This window comes from Aplidium turbinatum, chromosome 1 (genome assembly GCF_918807975.1).
Source record: "Aplidium turbinatum chromosome 1, kaAplTurb1.1, whole genome shotgun sequence".
NCBI lineage: Eukaryota > Metazoa > Chordata > Ascidiacea > Aplousobranchia > Polyclinidae > Aplidium > Aplidium turbinatum.
Genome location: NC_137472.1, coordinates 38,409,015 through 38,430,927, shown reverse-complemented (window position 1 = coordinate 38,430,927; position 21,913 = coordinate 38,409,015). Strand labels below are relative to the sequence as shown.

The following is a 21,913-nucleotide window of genomic DNA, read 5'->3' as shown; positions in this document are numbered from 1 at the left end:
GTGTAAACATACTGTACTGTCATAAGCTATGGCATGCTCAGCATATTTGCAGTAGCGTTCGCGACCAATGCGTTGTAGCGTATGAAGCCCTGCTTGTGGTATTCTGTAACGTGTCTGAAAGGAAACAGGAAACACTTAACTTGGCGTGATTATCGAAAACTGTTTGATGTGACCGAAGGCGTAAAAAAATAAATTTCAAATTAGCTCAATTGAAAGTACTTTACACGCCACTCAAGTAATTTCATGAATCAAGGACAAGTACACGCGCCACTCAAGTAATTCAATGAAATGTGCCTACAATTCAAGCAATTTTGGATGCCGTGCATTCAAACTAACCTTGCCTTTAAAGGACGAAGACCCGTACGTGAGGAAGACTGCTGCTGTGACTGTCGCCAAGCTCTACGAGATCAATAACTCCATGGTGGAAGATCAAGGTTTTCTTGACGCTCTAAAAGATCTATTGTCGGACTCCAACCCCATGGTCATTACTATTTGTTTTGGGGGATTTCAAAACCTCTATAGTACGATGGTTGTTTATAAGCCTCACTTTTACCGTGAGAATGTTACAGTTCTTCTAAAGTTGTTGACAAAAGATGTTTGTTATTGACATTAATTTGATTAAACTGCGTTGGCTTTTAGTCACATTTTTTATTCTACTCAGTGATAGGTATTCTGGAATCAGAATTATCAAAAATCTAATTTTGTGTTACTTTGATGTGTTTAAGTATATAAATATACCTACTCTAAAGTGGCGTAACCAAAAGGGGAAATTGCTCTTGCTCCCCCTGTAAAATACAGCTAATGAGACGTTAATCAGAAATAACTGTTTATAATTAGAATTCTGTATCTCATAGTGCATTACAGTAGTTCGCCAATTTTAACCAGTTTTGATTAAATATATCCGTTTTTCTTAATCCAGCAAAAAAGAATTGATAATGGTGTTTTCTTGATTCAGCATATTCGTTCATTAGAATCATTTGCGTCGCTTTTCCTTCAGTTATAACTTATATATAACCAAACCAGAATCAACAAATGCAATTTGTATGACCAATGGTAGTCAGAGTAGCGATTGCCCTCCCCCCCTGAAATATTTTTGTATATTATGCAACCAACTAACAGACTTGTCAGCTATTGAAAAATAAACATTTCCCTCTCTGTTAGAGCATTATTTGGTAAAGTTTTTAGTACTCTCAGAATGCGCAATTTCAAGGTATTTTTTCAAAAAATTATGGGAGAGGCACTACACCCCTCTAAGGGTCTGCTATGATAAACTACTCATTTGCCTTGCATGAATTATTTTGCTGGATACGCCTGTGCGTATGACCAGTCAAGAGTCTTATAATGAATTACTTAACGCTTATAGCCTACTGACTTCGATTATGACGTCACTGAAGATGTTGCCCCCCTAGAAAAAGCCTTGTCCTTTCCTTGCTCCTCCCCCCCCCCCTTGTAAATTAGTTTTGGATACGCCACTGCTACTCTATATTGTACCGAAACCGAAGCTACTTGCAAACAGAAACGTAACTTTCATCTAAAAATTTAAGTTAATATTTTAGGTGGTCGCCAACGCGATAGCGGCTTTGTCAGAGATCGCGGAATCATCCGCGAAAGCAGCTGAGCAAGTTAGTTTTATGACAACGCAAACCATTAACAAGTTGCTAACTGCCCTAAATGAGTGCACGGAGTGGGGTCAGATTTTCATACTCGACGCTCTTTCCAACTATAGTCCAGAAGACAGCCGTGAAGCACACAGGCAAGTGCGGTTTGGAAACGTATGCCTTGTGATGACTTAATTTTTGCTGCAGCTGACATAATGAATTTTCTAAGGTATCAGTTTTACAATTTTCTCTGATACTAGCAAATAGTCAATTAATCTTGTCTTTTCAGCATCTCCGAACGAGTCACACCTCGGTTGCAGCATGCTAATTCTGGGGTCGTTCTTTCTGCAGTCAAGGTACAGTGTGCCATTGTAGCAAGCAATATGTACTAGCATGGCCACCTAAAGATACGGCCTGATTTGTCACATTTTGCAAAGATTTCCAGGTTTTTCTAACTTTGGGCGAACGTTTAAATAATTTTTTCTAAAAATTAGATTTTTACACTTTCTTTATTCTTTTCCCCAGATGATACAATAGGTTTTAACATCGTCACATGTTGAAAAACATAGAAAATTTGATTTTGTAGATTTTAGTCAGACTGTTAATTTTCAATAACAGTCTGATTTTGCGTTTTTCAACTTACTTTTTCTCATTTGCTACTGCTTCCCCAAGGCAACAAAAAAGTTTTTTGTCATTAGGAAACCGCAAAATGTAAAAACATCTCAAAAAATGTCAGTTAAGCACTAGCAGTAGCTGTAATCAAAATCTGCAAAATGTGACAAATCAGGCCGCATCTCCAGGTGGCCATGGTACTAGTATAGAATTATTTTACATGCCCTGGTAGTTCTTTTGTTAAAAATCCGATTCTGTGAACGAAAATATGGAAAAACTTACGAATATTTTAAACAATAATGCGACTCTCAACGTGTAGCTTACAGTTGAATGGCGCACTCTGAGCACTGTTCTCTAATTTAACGACACCTAGTGGATATGGCGCAACGGATGAGGCGTTGACTTTCCAATTATGCAAACCTGGTTCGACTCCCGGCTTCAGCTGGCTGTTGAAAACACCGCTCACCTCTACTTTGAGTGTAATAAATTGGGTGGGCATAATTGCTGCAGGAAAGGCGGCCGAGAGAAAGGAACTAGCCACCTTACTCTCCTTAGTGCCAAAGGCTTAGTACCATGAGAACCTTATCTTCTCATACCCGACACTTGAATCAAGTATGGTGCCATCTTTACCTTTAGTGGATATACTGTAATAACTATTTAGCGAAACCAAGCTGAGCCTTCATCCTGTCAACTTGGGCAACTGCTTTACGTCAGTGGCTCAAAACTTTTGCAAGTACGTTAAGCTGTCAGGATTAACCTTAACAAGAACCGTTTGCAGTCTGGAAAGAAAGTTGCCTGTTCTAAACCCTTTCAGTGCTTAGCCATGTTAAAACGATGTAAACAAGGCAACTATTGCTAACCGGATATCAACCGCTCTTCGATGTAATTATCTTGCGTCGTTACACTGTTCGTCTCATCAAAAGTGAACGTTCATTGAACAAAGATGTTTGAAAAATAACAAATTTTCATCATGAAACTCGACGTGTCGCACTCGCAGGTTTGCATGAAACTGATGGAAATGATGGATTCTGATAAAGAATACCAAGAAAATCTTATGAAGAAACTTTCACCACCGCTTGTCACTATGCTCTCCGCTGAACCGGAGATCCAATACGTCGCCTTGAGGAACATCAATCTCATTGTACAAAAACGGTAACTACAGAAAAGGGCAATGGCATGTTTTTCGTAATCCGCAAAGTGCAACCATTGTCATTGGAGAGTTAAACTGATCTCATTCGGTTGTATGTTTTCTTTTAATCATAGATTCAGTTTTTGTGTTTGAACACACGTTCAGACAACATGTTGCACTGGGGTTTGTGTGACTCTCCAGCCTGCACATGGAGCTAACCTCAAACTGCACACTTTGCATCATTGCACAGTTTTTCGATCTACAGGTCTGTGGGCCGCGAAACCCTAACACTGAGACAGTACACTAGTTGCAGCAGTTGGGGAGTGTTGCTTGAGTTGCTGCCTCATAAGCAAGGAGATGAAGTGTTTTCTTAGTATCAAAGTTCTGACAGCTTTTGACTAACGCTCAAAATACAACATGAGACAGTTGATTATGCGAACACGGAGATAGGCTTCCGCGTCCTCTCGTTCACCTAATCATAACATTCATCACCATAATGAGCCCAGGCCACACACTAAAACTGGCGTAAGCAAAATCAGCTGCATGAAAACGTTAACAAGCGTTTAAAAGTCACCTGCACTGACTGTTCTCCCATTGCAGACCAGAAGCTCTGAAGCAAGAGATGAAAGTGTTTTTTGTCAAATACAACGACCCTATTTACGTGAAGCTGGAAAAACTCGACATTATGATACGTCTAGCATCGCAGTCCAACATTGCGCAGGTGAACGGAGAATGTTTTTGATTGGCGATGACTGAACAGTAAACACCTAGTGTGGATTTTTATTATTCATGACTTACGGCTTGAGTGTTAATTGATGTTGTACGTACACAACCTGCTGAAGCCTGCATTGCATTGATGTGTCGCAATGACAAAGGTCTTTATTACGTGCTAAAACACTTCAGCAAACTTTCAATTACACGTAACCAGGTGTACCACTGTGCAATGTGCATGCGTGCCACTGAACAGTACCTAGATTTCTTTCTGTGAGGGTCTAATCTAATGAATCTAAGCAGCTGACTCGATGACTGACATGGTCTTTTGCTGCTTTCTGTCTGTTGTGGAATTTACTTTCTTGTGGTGTTAGTTTTTTTCGTATTGATTATATTATCGTCATATACCTACTGTTCTCACAACAGATAAAGTAATTTTTTTCACGGTTAAATTCCATTAAAACTGATATCTAACTGTGAAAGTAAAAGTTGGTGTGCGGATGCTTCTCAGTTACATACAGCGCAACTTACAGGTGCTTGCCGAGCTGAAGGAATATGCGCAAGAAGTTGATGTCGATTTTGTGCGAAAATCAGTGCGAGCAATCGGCCGATGTGCCATCAAAGTTGAGGTAAGTTACGTAAATGCAGTGTTGACATTTAAACCAGAAACTGGAAACGCAACTGCTTGTGCAATTTAACTTTTACATCGTTTCAACGTCACCAGGCGATTTGAAAAATAACAACTTTGGATGGCTGGAACTCTGTTACATCACATATGACAGCAAAGCCAAATCAATTTGTAATTGTCTACGTCATTTAATGAAACCATTGCTGCTGGTTTGAGAACTCAATAAGTCTCTTGTTTGCGCGCTTTTGTCATTTCCTGTGCAAGTCCCTTTGCTTTTCCAGCAATCGGCGGAACGATGCGTGAGCACATTGCTTGATCTGATTCAAACCAAAGTCAACTACGTTGTGCAAGAGGCCATAGTGGTGATTAAAGATATCTTCAGAAAGTACCCAAACAAGTATGTTTTAAATGTTGACTTACACGTAGATTTTGCTGCTTTCTGTAAAGAAGTAGGCCGCCTATTTGTTGCTTTACGGTTGCTTAACTTATCAATGTTAATGCTTGCAAAGTTTAGTACTATACTTTACGACTTTAGAAAGCGAAGAAGAATGCGGCTCAGATAAATTACTCTTATTTCAAAAGGCGATCCAATGATGACATTGGTTTGCTATCTGTATGTATACTGAATGCGCTTAATTAGCCCAGTGGCATTGTAGAAGCTATACATAAGACGCTATATTTTTAGGCTAGTATTGTAATCGAATCTTGTCATGCAAAAACGTGTTTAGTGTGAATTCAATCGTTTGTAAAATCGAAAAGTTATTGGGGACCAACAGCCTCAAAGGAAGTCTTGAACTTTTCTTTGTAACATTAAATGTTCAAAATCATTGAAAAGTCTTTGCTATCTCATTGAAAAGCCATGTTTGTGGTCAGAGTTCAACTAACATAGAAAACACCGCCAGTTCTAACGCCTGTTGAAACTTATACGATTGCTTCAAGGTACGAGAGCATCATCGCCAACCTTTGTGAAAACCTGGATACACTCGACGAACCGGAAGCTCGCGCCTCCATGGTCTGGATCATCGGGGAGTATGCAGAACGTATCGACAATGCTGATGAGCTGCTGGAGACTTTCTTGGAAGGTTTCCACGATGAGCATACGCAGGTAAATCGATTAAAAATGGCACTTTGTTTTCTTCTCTCCCAGACAACAAAATCCGTCATTTTTGCATTGATTCAACGTCTGAGGACGTTAAAACATTGTAAAAATGACGGATTTTGCTGTCTGTGCTGTTTCTTTTTTGTAAGTGTTGAGTGTTGACAAATGAACGATTTCTTTTGAGTAGTTTTGTTTTCCCAACTAGAAAAATATCGTTTTTTGCACTTATTCGACGTCTGCAGACAGCTTCTGTGTGTGTGCTTTTTAGGTTCAACTTCAGCTGCTAACCGCTATTGTTAAGTTGTTCCTGAAGAAACCAACAGAAACGCAAGAACTCGTGCAGTCTGTTCTCAGTCGGGCCACTCAGGTAACGATTCCACTTCGATGTACAAAACAACTTGAGGCTTACACTTAACTTTACCAGTAAATTTGTGAAAGTCGAACACCTTAAATTTGTAGAGATGTATAAAAGTTTGTCATGTTGCTGCTGCTTGTTTGTCAGTTGCTGGTGTTTTTCAAAATTTATAATGCGACAACTTGCATATCTTTGATGCACGTGTTAAAATACTTAAAAGATAATACCAACAGTGTTTTCAACTGGCTGCGACGCTGACGTGATAAGCTTCGAATGAATTGGTACGTGTGTGAAATAAATTCGACAATAAATCATCATTCGACATACAATCTGCAAGCCTTCAGTTTTGCACGATATTCGAGCAACTCGCGATCCCGAAAAACAGCTATTTTTGCTAAATCGGTGTTTGACTTGATCATAGCTAGGTCGCTATGGATTTGGCATATACCTATGCAGCTGACGTCATTTAAAGCGGATGAACTCTCAGTTCCTGACTACTGAAGCATTACCGAAAACAAGCAGTTGAGCGACTTAATTTTTGCAATTTCCTTCTGTCCAAAAACTTTAACAAATTCGCACCAAATAGTGATGTTTGAAAACTTTATCTCTCTGTGATTGGTGGGGAATTTTTTGACTTCTATTACTGTGTGTCGGTTTTAAATAGTTTTTTGAACATCAAAGTGTGTTTTCTGTTCTTTACTAAGTCACTATCACCAGGTCGAATAATCGCATTTTTAATCATAAGCAATGTTTAAACTTAAAGTTATTATTTTTTTACATATTATTTTTCACAATATTTTCCACGTCATTAAGTAATAAACAACCAAATCAACTTCCTTCCACTGAATTCCATTTGTTTATTCACGCAGGAAAGCGACAATCCCGACCTCCGGGATCGTGGCTACATCTACTGGCGACTTCTGTCCACCGATCCCGCAGCTGCAAAGGTACCTCTGGTTTGCGTTAACTATGGTGGTGGAAGATATTACATTATGCAATAACTTCGTTATTTTTTGTGAATACAAAAGTAGCGTGCATACCAAAAGGCTTTGTCACCTTCTAGATGATGGTAGTTGGTCTGTGGAAGACAGGTGCTGTACTCTTATGCGTCACTTTTTTCATCGTCCTTTTTCCATCTCTGTCAAGTCTTTGAATCACAAAATCGCATTTTCAAATGTGACATAAGTTGGCGAATTTATAATGAATTCATTTAAAGCGAAGCTTAATATCTTACCCAGAAAACCTTTTGTAGTTATTATCTTTCACTTGTTACAAAATCTTACAGGACGTTGTGTTAGCTGAAAAGCCGCTCATCTCTGAGGAGACCGATTTGATAGAACCGACCTTACTGGATGAGCTGATATGCCACATCGCGTCACTCGCTTCCGTCTATCACAAGCCACCGAGCTCCTTTATAGAGGGCGATAGAGGGGCGGCAGCAATGAGAAAGACGCTTCTGGCCAAAGCTAATGCGTGAGTCTGTATTGTAACTGCAATGACTAAATATCTTTTGAGATTAGTAGTAGTCCAGTTTTAATCCGGTGACATTCCCGTTACCGATCCGGGTGGCCGGATCTACCTCCACGTGCCGCGATCGCCATCACACCCCGCCTCCACAAAAAATAACATTATTTGTGCCATAGCGATCTGTATACCCCTTGCCAACGTGCGAACTGGTCCGAACTACCCCTAGCCGATGTGATTTCGATTTTTAACTCTAAGCTAAAGTTACTTCATTTCCCTTTGAAATAATAGTTTTAAGAATCAAAATTACCAAAGTGGGATTACTGAATCTTAAGCCACTGCAAAACTCCTTAAGTTACGTGACAAAAATGGCAAATCTTTCCTCATTATCAGTGTTTTCAGACGCTTTGCGGATTTCCAGAACAAGTGCCCAAATCTAGTCCATTATTTACATGGTAACAATAGCACGAAGCTAGCTCTAAATATACACAAAGACTTTATTTATTTACTACTGCTCAAACTATTACTTAGATTAGCGATTTTGGCTGCTAACAGATCGGCCTCTTTTCAAATTTTAAGCTGCACCGTGGCATGGCCTGTGTATATATTCAAACGTTTTTGGTAAAACTCTATACCTTCATCTTTTCACGTGAAGCGTTGTCGTTTTTTTTGTAAATTAGTTTCATTTTAACATGAACTGACTTTGACATGATGTTATTCTGGTTTCAATTTTAGTTGAATTCTTTCTCTAAGATTGAGTTGCGCACTTTTTCGTAATTCGGAAAAGCTAAAAAACTTCTAGTTGTCCAAGTCTGTTTGATAACGAAACTTATAAACTTTTTCTCTATCTTTTTAGGTCGTCAGGTGGCGACGCTGAGCTTCCTCCTGCCGCACAGGAGCCTCAAGTAAGTCTTGATGCCAATGTTCTAGTCCAAGACTGAAAATATTGCCTGTCGTTATTGAAGTAGCTGTTACGCTATTTGCCTACATCTTGTACTATTTTATCTGGTTTACGCTTTACCTCTTGCTGAACTATTGTGGACGTGATTCTTTCGTGTTGTTTACTACCAAGTATTTATTTGGATAATTGATTAAGATTCTTTCGTTTCTTTGGTTCTTTCCGGTATTCGTGTCGCGATATTTATCAAAGCAGTTACTGTTGCTTTAGAAAGATCGTTTTGTAATAGTTCATGACCCTGAAAATCAAATTTGACCGTTCAGAAAAACACAACGTAGCTTTTGACCCCGCAGGTCATCCCATCCCAGGATGCGCTTGTGGTCGATTTGATCGGTCTCGATCTTCGACCTTCAGCCACGCAAATTCCCCCAATGTCTTCCAATCCTGTCATGGATCAACTCGGAAACCTTGATTATTTGGTAAGTACGAGAACTTTCTCGAAACTATGAAGTCTTCGCAAGCCTGATCTCAATCATGATTGCATTCATGTGAGACATTTTCCGTATTTTGTTTAGATTAGCGGCCCTGTACATGGTATGCCAATGAGCCAGCCTGTCACACAGGCCCCTTCAGATGCGAACACTCTGCTTGGCCTTGATTTCAACCCAACAACAGGATCATACATGCCACGCAAAGAGGTTAGTTTACTGTGTTTTTCTTAACAATTTGTATGTTTCTTTGTCTTATTTTTGCTACGGAACAAAACACCAATTTTGATTCTTTTATCGGGCGTGGTGGTGTTCAGATTCAGACGTATTCGGATTTTAGGTAGGTGGTAACGATCACTTGAAATCTAATCAGTAGCGCGAAGACAGTGCGTTCTCGAGAAAGATAACAAGCTTTTATTCTCATGAAAGGAATGTTAAAATATTCCCTTCAGCAGGAAGTTTAAGACCTTTTTTCAAAATCTACATTTTATTTCATCCCCAACCTAGGCAATATAACATTTTTGCTGCTTAGATGGTGTGATGTTGATATCGTCGCTGTGGTTCGTACCATGTTACGCATAAGATATGCAAAACGAACTGTAAACATAAGGCTCAAAAGGTTTTGGTACACATAGAAAACATTACCACTTTTGCAATGTAGGCTACTATTATTTCTTCAAACGATTAATTCTCTTTGACTTTCAGCCGAAATATGTACATCGAAACATAGGTTCCTTCCTCACAAAAGTTGAAAAGCACTTATCTTTTAGTTTTTGTCATTCTTAGATTGCAATCTGTCGTGGTATGTTCATTGTTCAGTTATCGAATCTCTGATGTTCTTGAAACAAAAAAGTTCCATTGTTTCAAGAACATGTGATTTGAAATCTTCTTAATGCTTTTATTGTCCTACACTATCAGTTGCGGTCAGGCAAAATGTCTCATCACGCCATATTTAAACTTAATTTGAACGTTTGGTCACTAAAGTAGCATTCAAAATGCAGTTGTGTTATTGATGCGTTGAAATTAATTCGCTCGCCTGAAGCGTCGGCTCGAATTACGCGAAACTATTTTCTCGCTTGTATCAATCCGTAACCAGCCCTGAAATAACCATTTGTTTTTATTTTTAAAGAAAAATTTCCATTGGAAATAGAAAACCGCAGTTATAGAATTAAAGACGTTGTAGGGAAATTGTTCTAAGGTATTTTTGTATAGGCATTTAAAGAATGAAAATGGCATTGTATAATTGCCTCACAAACAAGCAATCATTGTAACTTCTTACTGTTGAAAATGCGTCAAGTGCAGTGTTGTTATCGTCAGATTCCCAAACTGATTCCATGTGAAAGTAGAAAGACGTACAACAATAAACATTTAATTCTACGAAAGGAGTTGTTCTTTGTGGTGAACCTATCACTGCGTAGGCCACTTGCGACAGTACAAGTGGGATTTGTTTAGCCAAAGGTATAATTGACGCATTTAGGATATTTTCCATAAATCGTGTGTAGGATTATGTAATGGCGATTCGCCGATTGTCTAAACACGATAACAGCTAAAAAAAACAGCTCGATTCCGATTTTCCATTTCACTGGAAAACAAGTCAAAATCTTATTGATCCGACATGAACCTTAACATTAATGATCAATCGTCCTTTTCATCACCAAGCTATTTGCTTTGACATGTTTAATTTTTATAACGTTGTTTTTCAAAATTTTGCCAAAATAATATTGATAATATCATTAGTAATATTGCTCTGCTGTGTAGAAAATAGAAACTTTACTTTATCAATATTTTTTTGATAAAAACATGTTGCATGTTGTTCCTCGCTGCTTAGTTTCGGTGATGCCAACAACTGTTTGTATTGGTGTCACGTGATCACATGTCCTGTCAGGTGCACTTACGTTGATTGAAGTGTATAGTAGATTGGGAATTTATGTAGATGTAAGCTTTTCAATCTTAGTTTCGTCACAGCCTTGTATGGATTTTGTTGTTGAGAGTGTTTTCTCTGTCTATCTCGACTTCTATTAATAATTGCATTCGCTTGAGTGATTCTTATCTGCATTTTTCTTGTATACAGTACATTATTCTCATTTCGATTGTCTTCATACGATTTATTTTTATATTCAATGGATTGATGTCAATGGTGCCCTGTTATTATCTCTCTATTAGGGATATTCTTTCATAAAGTATGATTCACCTCCCTCAAATCTTCATCTGGTTTTTGACGCACGTAGAAGAGCATATCGATTGCAATCAGTTGCCATTCATACAACAGTGAAGGCATCTAACTTGTATTCACGCTTATAATAATCTTTCACTGTTGTATGGTGTGCACTTTATTTACTGATTTTGTTTTTTTACTCACTTGATTGTTTTTGACATGCTTCTTTGCGGGTGTGGAATGCTTTCACTAAGTTACTTGGTCCATGTTGCAGTTACCTTCATCATCATCATTCAAATGGCCGATTCTTTTCTTGCCGCTATTGTATTCTCCTATTCTTCATCTCATTCTGTTCATCGAACCTTCCTCCTTCTGACCGACCTTGTCTGTCTCATCCCTTTTCCTTTCGTTCCAAGTTCTTTTTGGGCGTCCCCGTAACTTCCCATTCTCTTTTAAAACCAATGTCTTTCGGAGAAAATTCCATTTTTCCCTACTTGGTACATGTCCATAATACCACCTTGCACTATTTGCTCTTGCAAGTTTGATCTATAATCTCCCTCATATCCATCAGTTCATCAGTCTTTTCTCCCTTCTGGTCTTTACCCCACACGTTGCTGCACCATAGTTCTTCACGTTTTTTCTCAGGATTGCTTGTCCCCTTTCTTTTAGTATCCATGCCTCGTTACCGTAAAATATTACAGGCCGCACACAACTCAATGATTTTTTTTCTTCATTTTGTTTTTTGCTATGCAACATTTCCCACATTTTTCTGAACTTTGCCCAGTCCAATCTCGCCCTTGTCACAATGCTATGCACTCTGCCACTCTGGAGCAGAACCCAGATAACGTACGTTGCAAGAAATTGACACTGTGTTAACTATAAAATCTTAACGTCATTGTTTTGCTAAAAGTACCTGAAAACATACTTCTTTTCAAGAGCATAAAAGCATGTGATGAAATAAAGATACATTGGAAAGAGATCAATCGTTTTTCCTTGCTCAAGATTGTGGTACGCTGGAGTCGCGGAACATTTTTGTTTTCATTGTGTAGCCTACTGATAATAACAAGTGTTGGATGTTTTAGCAGAAAGTGAAATGCATGTTCCAGCTCAAATCTACACTTGTGAGCTTAATACAGAACTCCATGTTGTGTTGTTTTCATTGGCCATTGTCGATATTGTTGATGTGTTTCTGTCAAAGCTTTTGACGATACGAAGCGTTCTTCTGTAAAATCCATTAAGATTCGGACTGTCAGTCAAGGTGTCGTCGAACCGCGGGTAACTACAAGCATGACTACTGCTAATCTGAATCTTTGTAATACCCAGTATCATTTTATGAAGGAAACAGTACATCATGCGGTATATCGTTGGTACAGTCACATTAGCAGCTGCACTGGAAACTTGGACAATAAGTCATGAAGAAACATTAATTAATCAAAAAAGATTAATGCTTTTGAAATGCCATGTTTCAGGAAGATCTCAACAACGGCATGCACTTAAAAACTAATGAAAGTCTGAAATTTGAAAGTAATTAAACATATTGAAAACAAAAATTGTGATGTCATATATTAAAAAAGAACAAAAATGCAAGAAATGGTTTTGACTTGGATCACGCCTTTGAAAAGACTTTGCTACAGCAAACACCATCATATTCATACTCTAGTCTCTGGAAAAGACTTCAATTTCTTATTTTTTCTGGTAGAGTTTCTGGAAAAGACTTCACCACAACCAAAATTTATAACGTTTGTAGTTCCGAAAAGATTTTTTATATCAAACTTGTCTTCTCGTAATTTGATCCAGTTGCAGTCTTATGGATTGCATGAAAATGACATTGCCACGAGATTGTGCTCCTGGCCAAATTGAAAGCATTCTTTCTTTGAGCATGAAAGCATGTAGCAAAGCAAAGAAAAAGTGGGAAACGGTTGATCCGTTCTCTGGAGCATGACAGAAGCTCGATACCGATGTTGTTCTGTTTTAGTTACGAGTTATTAGATGCGAAAATACACAAAAAAGAGGTAAAAAACAAAAACCTTAAAGTATGGAAAAAATTTCCACTTCGAATGCTGTGAAAGCGAAACTACCATAAAAAAGTTCTCATTTGTGTAAGTTTCAATATACTACAGTATAACCTCCCACCAACGTAAGTGCATCTGGCTGACCATTTGAATAATACAGAAGTAGTAGTTAGCGGTACCGAAACTAAGCGGCGATGAAACAAGTTGTTATTAAAAAGTATTGACAAATTGTGTGGGAATTTTTTCCACGTTCTTATTTCCAAACCAGTTATAAATTGCAAGAATATTTTTTGTAAACAATCCTGGCTGTGTAGGCTATGGCAGTATGTACTCTTTGCAAATGCACTAATGCCTAAGTAGCCTATCAAAGTTACGAATGTAAACTTGACACATGAACTAAAGTTGTGAACGTCTACTTCAAAACTAGCTTTCTACCAAAGCACACACACGTGATCACATACGTCGCAAGTCACAACGAACTTGCTCAATAGATCTCGCGTGAGTTGAACTTTGTTCTAAACTTTTGAAAAGCCATAAGTTGTTGTTGATAATTGTCATGACATATTTTTTGGCTAACTTTTATGAATTGCTGAAGTAAGTAAATAAACTTTGGTGTATTCAAGTTCAACCAACGTTCAACTTAGGGTGACAAGTTGAGAAAGCAAAGCTTGCAATGTCACTGGAAGGAGGAAGCCTGTGCAGAGTTGTAAGAGGACACCATGAATTCAAAAATGCCCTGAACTCGGCTCAAACACGAAAGTTTTTTTAAAACTCCGAACTAGAACTGAAAGGTATTTTTTTAATCAAAGTAGTAAAGTCGAGCTTTATGAAGATCTCTAAGAATCAAACTCGATTATTGCCCCGATTTTTTTAAACTTAAATTACGCATTGCTTCAGTTAAACTTTTTCGAATGAAAACGAGATTTCGTAAAAAAGAAGGCTGTTTTAAATGTGCAAGACTGTTTAGTACTTAGTTTTAGAGAAGGTCAAATTTCTTCGATGAAACCTGAGATCTACTAAAAGATCCTTTTTATTCATTCCGATGCAATTGAATTGTTGCATCTATGAAGTCAACACAGCTCGCCATGAAATTTTAATCCGTCAGTTCAATGTCATATCATTATATATTTCGTTGTTAACTATCTGGTACAAATACAATGGAAGGTGGTGTGGTTTGGATGTCAATTGTCAATGCAAACTCTTCTTGCCCGTAGTTATACTGATGTGACTGTGTAGTGGAACACTATAGGATAGAGAAATAACCTAAGAGAGGCCCATCCACGCGATGAAGCTCGTTTCAAACGGAAGTTGAAGCAAGTAGACATCATAGTTTTTCTAGTCATGCTGTAAACTTTATCAACGTGTTCGATAAGATGAAAAGAAATCTGACCGTAAGTTGTGAGGTTTGAACATGAATAGGCCACTTTTCAATTTGAAGAATTTCTCGATCAACATAAGACTCCTGGTATAGCGTCATTACGGAGGCGGATAATGGTATTAAATAGACCACATATCTTTTGAAGTTTTCGAACAAGTATTTCATTTTTATATTAAAAATAAGTAAAATTACTGTTCTCCGTACCAAGTCTGGGTACTTAGTTTAATTATAATGTTTTAGTGGAGGGCGACCTTTTAAGTTTTGTTTTTTTGATAGTTTGAATACTCAGTGTAATTACTTGGCAAGTGATTTTTTGTTAAAGTTATTCCAAAATTTGTTGTAGCTAAACTGTAATTTTGCTGTTTCGTATCTGTGCTACTACTTAAAATGTTTTGACCAATGCTTTTAATGTGTCAACACTGCTAATGAAATCCATATGCTCATTACATTCCATCTTAAACGTTATCATTTGTATTATTCTAAAATGGCTGTAACGTTTTTAATAATCCAATTCCGTTCACATACAAAACCGTAGAATTTCGTGTCTTCATGACTTACGTGAGCTTTAGGTTTATCAACTCTTTTGTGTCATCGTAAAAAAAATGTCAAGACTTTGTTGTACTCTGTCCAGGTGTGGTTGTCAGCAGCATCGGCAAAGGGTTTGGAAATAGAAGGAAGTTTTCAACGTCGGAAAAAGGAGATCTTTATGATGTTGACTTTGAGAAACAAGGCGATGCAACCAATGACGGGTTTCGCAATTCAATTTAACAAGAACAGGTTTGTTTATATTTGAATTGCTATGCCAACAATGCTTTTAAATCGGTTTGACTTCACATAGCTTGGTCTTTCAACATACATCAACTTGAAGTCGTGACCAACTTCTGTTCCTGTTAACGATAAGATCTCTCCGCTAATGATGGTCTTCAGCAATACACTGTAGTTCTCAGATTGATAGTCTGGCTAATGCTTGCGTTTAGACTCATCTACAGTGTTTTCAAAACAGGTTGAGGTTAGCTTTTGGGCATTAGAGTGAGTGATGGGAAATTGACTCGTATGAAAGAAGTTGCGTTGTGCAGCAACAATATTTCGAGTTTACTCTTAAAAACCGAACTCGTGTTGTTGTTTTTTTATCCTCAACGCCTATTTTTTTTATGTTAGTCTGAACAAATCTACATTTTCAAAAACTACACTGTGTATGCTGAATGGTTTATTCAAAAATGCTCAGTAAAAAAAGGCGACGCCACACAAAGAACAAGAACTTTTCAATTGTTATTTAAAAAAATATTTTTATTCCAAGAAAGTGCGTTGTTAGTATTCAGCTTAGTTTTTACTTCTACTTTTCACTGGTGTGAATTCAAGACTGAGATCTACAAACTGGATTATACTTATTTTACGCCATAAATGCTCTAATTTTCAAATTACCACATGGAAAATTGCGATCATCCAACTGATGCAATTGTAAAGGAACAATACATTACCGCAGTACAGTTCGTCTTTCCAGTACACAAACAACACAGTTCTATGCAGTACACAAATAAATATAATAAAACAAGGGCGTTCAACTTGCAATAATATAAAAACGCAAAAAACGTATATACTCGGTTATACTGCAAAATAAAGAAAAACATAAAAATGGAAAAACTTCAAGCAACTGACGTTCACGTCAGCTTTCAGATGTAGCAATTTGTGATCTGCTTGTTGGATGTCCTCTTTAAAGTAGCGTCACTGAGACAACGCGCTTAACGGTGAAACATCTCAAGATTTTCGTTAATATGCATCGCCATGTGCAGCCATTTTCTAAAAACAAAAAACAGAAGTGATAAATATAATAACATCCTAATCATGAAACTAAAGAAGATAAAATATTTGAAATTAAAGCATAGGGGTTTAACTTTCAATGTTTCTGTCGCTAATTTTAAAATCAAAACTTCCACATTGCAAACTATACGTTTACTTACGTTCATGGCATTTCACGCTTGAGTGGCAATAGAAAATATCTGTCCTAGGGTGTCTCCTGCAGTGGCATCTCCATATTGGGAAGTTTGCCCAGTTCGGGCAGCCCTTCTTTGGTCTTTTCGTGCTGCTCTCGGGCGTATTCTCTACTTCGCCTATACTTCCGACTCGAGTTGTCGAGTAGTCAGACTGAAATACAGAAAGAGTGTGTTTAAAGTGTTTTCTTGAATGCATGAATTCAAAAACCTACAGTCCTTTTGTGATTATTACAACTTATACTTTATCTTACTTTTGTTAAGAAGATACAAAAACTGAGCATTCAACAAACAAACCAACAAAGCTACATTATGCTGATTATGTCATTCATGGCATACCTCCAGGATATATTCTTGTTCTGACATCGCTTCCAGGCCTGGGCAAGACATTTCACACCATTCTTGTGGTACATTGTGGATGCTTGTTGCGCAGAGCTTTTGAACCTAACAAAATATTTTGCGTCAGTCTTGAGGAACACTGTTGATGTTTTTCTGTGCCGCACAATTAAGTTGAGTTTGTGGTTGTATAGGATTGCATATATATATATGTTACCATCGTCATATCAAAATTTTTATACTTATCGTTCTTTCAACATCTATTATCTGCATTTGCACCGGATACTCAAGGTATCTGTAATGTCACGTTTGCATATACGGTATGTCATAATTTAACCTACATACCAGAGTACATTTAGCTTTTGTGAACATTAGGCCTTTAAGTTATGCGACTAGCAATTAAAGGTCATTTTAACATAAACATTTACATACACACCTCTATGCACCAAATGTCTTCTTCGTTCATGGCTGAAAAATAAAAGTTGTATTAAAGTTGAGCTTCTTTTTTTTTTTAAATGCGAAAAGTGCTCAAGGCTATTCTTGTACCTTGTGCAAGACACGTTTGTTCAATATTTATTGTGTTGCCTCGATATATCGTCACTTAATCTCTGTGTAGTTTTTGATATTGAGTTAAATTTGCATATTAAACGTGTTGTAGGGAGAGAGTGTGACGCTGAAGCCAGGTTGTGCTGAAAAGCCGGCATCGTTGCTAATTGTTAAAAGCGAAGTTTTTGTTGCCAGCTCTCTTTAAATTAGTTTTGTTGCGGATGTGACATTGTGCTATAGTTGTCATCCGCGTTTAAAAGTTACAGCTTTTACAATCTGAAAGATACAACTTACTTCACTAATTCTAATTATCCCTGATCGTTTGTCAAATGCTGTTGTGGCAGGTTACCCTTTTGTTGATATCGATGTTTTGGAAATTAATTACTTTAGTTTCTTTTTTGCTTAAGGTACTTATTTGTATCTTTATTTAAGTGCTTTGCAAACAAACTTCCAAACCACTCAACTTCGTGATTGCACCTCATGCCAGTGGTAATTATTAAGTAATTATTAATACATAAAAGGCAACTTTTGATGATTGATGCTTTTGCAAGACTGTACTACGTTTCATGCGCAATTTTGGAAGTGATTTGCACTTGCTCTCTAACGCCATGTCAACCTTAGTTCATTTTCCGATCACTCACCGTAGTACGACGCCAAGTACTCGACACCGGAATAATCGCACGACTCCGTTGAACAGGTCAGATCAATCAAAGCAAAGTAGCTATTGATGCCTCCAGTGGTTGCGGTCGATTCCACAGCCACGCTTATGTATTCTTCTTTGTCGTTCACTGTGGTGATGACCTCAGACGAGTGCACGTCCAACAGCTACAAAAATAAGGAATACAAGTTACATACTTTGATTCAAAAGGTGAACTAACTATATTTATCATCAACTGCCATGGAAGGTGGTTAGTTCTTCAAAAAGTAAATAAAGGTTTAAATCTTTATATGAACAAATTCGGTGGCAATGGATGTTTCTGCATAAGCTTCTTTCTGATCGTTCAACTTCTGTGGTGGATTAGATGTATACACAAAGATACTTAGCGTACTTACGCTCAACTGTACTCCTTCCGGCAAGGCTATATTTCGAATTGTGTAATATATGCGGTTGATATAGCCATGTATAGAAGGTGCGACGATATAGCAGGTCGCCTGATGTTGGTGGTCCATTGTTGGGTCAGGATAGGCGATCGGATTTTCTTGGGCAATTTCGCAATCGCCTGAAATATTTTGTAAAATGTCAACGCACAAATTTCTATATTGAATATCGTGCAAAGATATGATTGTTTTGAACAGTGATTCGGAGAATATCCACGATAGTAATGTCACGTCAAAACGCGTTTAACATATGCGAAAAGCTTGATTATTTACAGAGAAAGATTAACAGTGCAGTTTAATTTCTAAGTGGTGCTAAACATTTCTAGTGACGCTAAATTTGAATATGAAGAAAACCATTCTCAGTTGTTAGCTCACCATAATAGCTCAAGGTGAAACTGGTATTTTGCTCCATTGCAAGAGTGATGTTGACAACTATGTTTTCAACGTTGGCGCTTAGTAGCTCGAAGTTTCCCATTTTTCCACTGAAGATTTTCGTCTCTTGTTCCCCGGCTCGACTGAAAATGTGCACTTTGGCCACTTCTGCTCCAGTGGTTTGAAAGTTCTGAATGAAAAGTTTAAGTGTAAATTGATTTTTCCCTCTTCCAGTTTTTTAAGCAAACTCATGTTCACTTTTATGTCCATGACACTAAGGCGGTTGCCGCATAGAGGAAAGGGTCGCTTTTTGACAAAAAAAAAACAAACTTGCGATTTGACGAACTATGAAAGTTCGAGAAAATTTTGATGAGAAAACTTGCAGATGATCGCACAAGCAAAGCTAACGAATCAAAACAAAAGTGTTGTTTGTGGCACAATGATTGCAAATAAGGATATGGCAAAATTTAGTAGCAAAATGCCAATCATCACAACATTATTATTATGCTTGATAGCGTTTTAATGATGACCTGATCTGTCATCTTACCTTGAACACGAGCAAGATCACTCCTCTGCTCTCTTCTGGGTGAATGTTCCACCAACGATGTCCGGTGATCATCTTCTCCATGGGAGTCACTTCTGACGCTGATTGCTCAATGACTCCTCTTGATTCGAGGCATCGGGTGTTGTGGATGCAAACTAAAATTGAAATTTTTTTTTTGTATTTTTAATAAAAAATTGCTTTCAACAATGTTTCAACACTGATTAACATTAGGAAAATTTTTTTGCAAAGCGATTTATTTGCATAACAGTTATTCCGCTGAAAGCACAAGTAGTATTTTCACCTGCATTCGCTTGTAGGACGACCATCGACACAGATAACAAGACCGCAATGCTCTTCGTGACGTCCATTTTTTTGATTTTGCCAAAAATTAACTTTTTCAACGATTTGAGTCAGTTTTCACTAAAATTCGCTTCAAGCTAAGCTCACTTCGATGCTGCGCTGCACAACTGCCACAATCTTGCTTTGTTTCTGGTTTTATTGTCTTCAACAGGGAAAGTGCAATCGTTTTGACGATAATTTTTTTTAGGTCGCCCTTAGGCAACGCAAGCTGAAAAATCAACTCGTTAAAATCTGTTTTGCCAAAAAAAAAACTTTGGTAACACGAGTCCAGTTGAAAGTGATCAGAATCGCATTTGTTTCCACTTTATATAGATAAACATTTTTTCTTACCCGGAAATACAATCCTTCATATTCTCTTGCTTCTTGTAGTTGTAATCAGATAGTTTTTCGTGTGATTAATTAACGCTAAATGTCATTAATCATATACTCGAAGTACTTGCTAGCTATTACATGATCTATTGATACCGTAATTGTTGTTAAGTTATCGGTTTCACTCAATTATGCGATCGATTTTCACTCTCAAACACAGTTTATTTTTATTAGAAGGTTTGATTGATTTTAAATGTTAATCAGAATTTAATTAATGTTTAAAAAATTCTATTTATGTAGCGAAAACTCCCAACCTAGCTGTAGAAACATTCCAAAAAAACAACACGGAAAAGAAATCCATCATAGAGAGTAATGTTGTTGCGGTGTCATTGTCATAAAAGCATTGCACTCCGCATGTCAATCATCAAATCACAATCCTTGTTTGCAATGCAGATTATGCAAAACAAAACACATGCATGTGTATCAATTTTTGAACGTGTGCAATTGGTTTATTTGAAGTCTATTACATAAACGCAACTGAGGTAGAAAATGTGTGTTGTGTGATGGTATATCACGAACATTTGTTTTCGACTTTAATATACTACATTAAAGTAACAAATCATAGCTTAAATTAAACCAACATCTCAAACACTCATTTGTTGGTTTAATTTAAGCTAAGTTTCACGCACGCGGGTCATTTTAGAATTTAAAAATAATATTCAACAATTATCCTTTCATTCTTTACATGATGGGTTTTTGTAGATTTAGACAGGTAAAAATTTACTTTAAAACTTTACCAAAAATCGGAATGAAAATGCTGCCAGCTGAGCAGCGAGAGAAAGTAATGGTTGTACTGCGGGGTTGGCCTGCTTCCTTTTTGAGGTCATAAAGCACGAGCAATTCACTTAAATGTTTAAAGAACCGCAATTTGACCACCCTTGCTGTGGCAAAAAGTAAATGTTTATTGGATATCACTTAATGCTATGCTAATGACGGAGCAAACAGCCAATCACATCATTTTTGGTTGTCCCATGTATTCCCCTTCCAACGGAATAACAGGCCTCCGCAAATTTGATGACCTGACGAAAAATTGGTTCCAAGTCCTTCCATTCAGCTGATCACACACTTTCTGCTTCATACGAACGACGACGACTTAATGCTCTTTTCACAGTTCAACTGGTTGTACAGTGTGTTACATTTACAAAGCATCATGGTCTTATTGTGTTTGTTTTAGTTGTTGTTGATTTCTTGCTGAATATAGCAACTCTTTTGTTAAAAATGTTGCTTTACCCTCGGAACAAACCTACTTTCCAGCGATTCTGAAGGTACACTAGCTTCTGGACCAAACATATGCGATCTGAAAGTAACGTGAGATCAGAAGTTACCTTATATTTATGAAAGTTGCCAAATGTTGCTAATTGCCAGAGTTGCCAGATGTAAGCGAATAACATGTAATTATTTTAAGCGTCTTGAAAGGATCCATCATTGTAACCAAGAAATTAAAGTAATGCACGTTTTTCTATTTTTAAGTAATACCTAATTATAATTTCCAATGTAGTATTAAAGCATCAATTTAAAAAAAAAAAGTTAAATAAATAAAAACATTTGAAAACCTTGGTAACTTCTGACTGGTGTCACTCTTGGATCGCGACACCGGCTTAAATATTAGTTAATTCTAATAGCACAATTCGCATGTAAAAACGTATCCGGCTACTTTTCCTTTCGTTTAAGGGTAATGCTAAGATAAAACTGCAATAGTAGCAAACAAAATTCTTTGTTTGCTTAATATTTATAGAAGTTGTTGCGTGGTCGCATACATAAAATGTTTTGTTC

At 37.3% G+C, this 21,913-nt stretch overlaps 2 protein-coding genes across 2 annotated transcripts in view; one reads left to right on the top strand and one right to left on the bottom strand.

The window, feature by feature from the left end:
• Positions 1–21,913, top strand: part of LOC145778137 (AP-1 complex subunit beta-1-like) — a 59,051-nt gene that overhangs the window by 5,272 nt on the left and 31,866 nt on the right. Inside the window, exons 4-18 of the mRNA XM_082589564.1 lie at positions 350–481; positions 1,557–1,753; positions 1,888–1,954; positions 3,208–3,362; positions 3,940–4,060; positions 4,584–4,679; positions 4,960–5,075; positions 5,618–5,783; positions 6,046–6,144; positions 7,002–7,079; positions 7,418–7,605; positions 8,453–8,501; positions 8,848–8,973; positions 9,070–9,192; positions 15,159–15,304. Coding sequence (XP_082445690.1) covers positions 350–481; positions 1,557–1,753; positions 1,888–1,954; positions 3,208–3,362; positions 3,940–4,060; positions 4,584–4,679; positions 4,960–5,075; positions 5,618–5,783; positions 6,046–6,144; positions 7,002–7,079; positions 7,418–7,605; positions 8,453–8,501; positions 8,848–8,973; positions 9,070–9,192; positions 15,159–15,304 — 1,859 coding nt within the window. The remainder of the gene's footprint in view (positions 1–349; positions 482–1,556; positions 1,754–1,887; positions 1,955–3,207; positions 3,363–3,939; positions 4,061–4,583; positions 4,680–4,959; positions 5,076–5,617; positions 5,784–6,045; positions 6,145–7,001; positions 7,080–7,417; positions 7,606–8,452; positions 8,502–8,847; positions 8,974–9,069; positions 9,193–15,158; positions 15,305–21,913) is intronic.
• LOC145777562 (uncharacterized) lies at positions 15,728–19,986 on the bottom strand. The gene is made up of 9 exons (XM_082588979.1): positions 19,713–19,986; positions 19,415–19,566; positions 18,871–19,057; positions 18,451–18,617; positions 18,039–18,222; positions 17,288–17,319; positions 16,855–16,959; positions 16,486–16,669; positions 15,728–16,324 (listed from the first exon to the last, which is right to left on the bottom strand). Exons 1-9 carry the CDS (start codon positions 19,777–19,779, stop codon positions 16,239–16,241), a joined length of 1,164 nt encoding a protein of 387 aa, XP_082445105.1. The 5' UTR covers positions 19,780–19,986; the 3' UTR covers positions 15,728–16,238.

What these genes read in the sequence shown, in the direction of transcription:
- LOC145777562 (XM_082588979.1), bottom strand. Translation starts at nt 19,779, where the DNA reads ATGGACGTCACGAAGAGCATTGCGGTCTTGTTATCTGTGTCGATGGTC. An exon ending in CGTCCTACAAGCGAATGCAG is followed by an intron (nt 19,567 to 19,712) that starts GTGAAAATACTA and finishes TTTCAATTTTAG; the next exon opens with TTTGCATCCACAACACCCGA. An exon ending in AACAAGAATATATCCTGGAG is followed by an intron (nt 16,670 to 16,854) that starts GTATGCCATGAA and finishes TCTGTATTTCAG; the next exon opens with TCTGACTACTCGACAACTCG.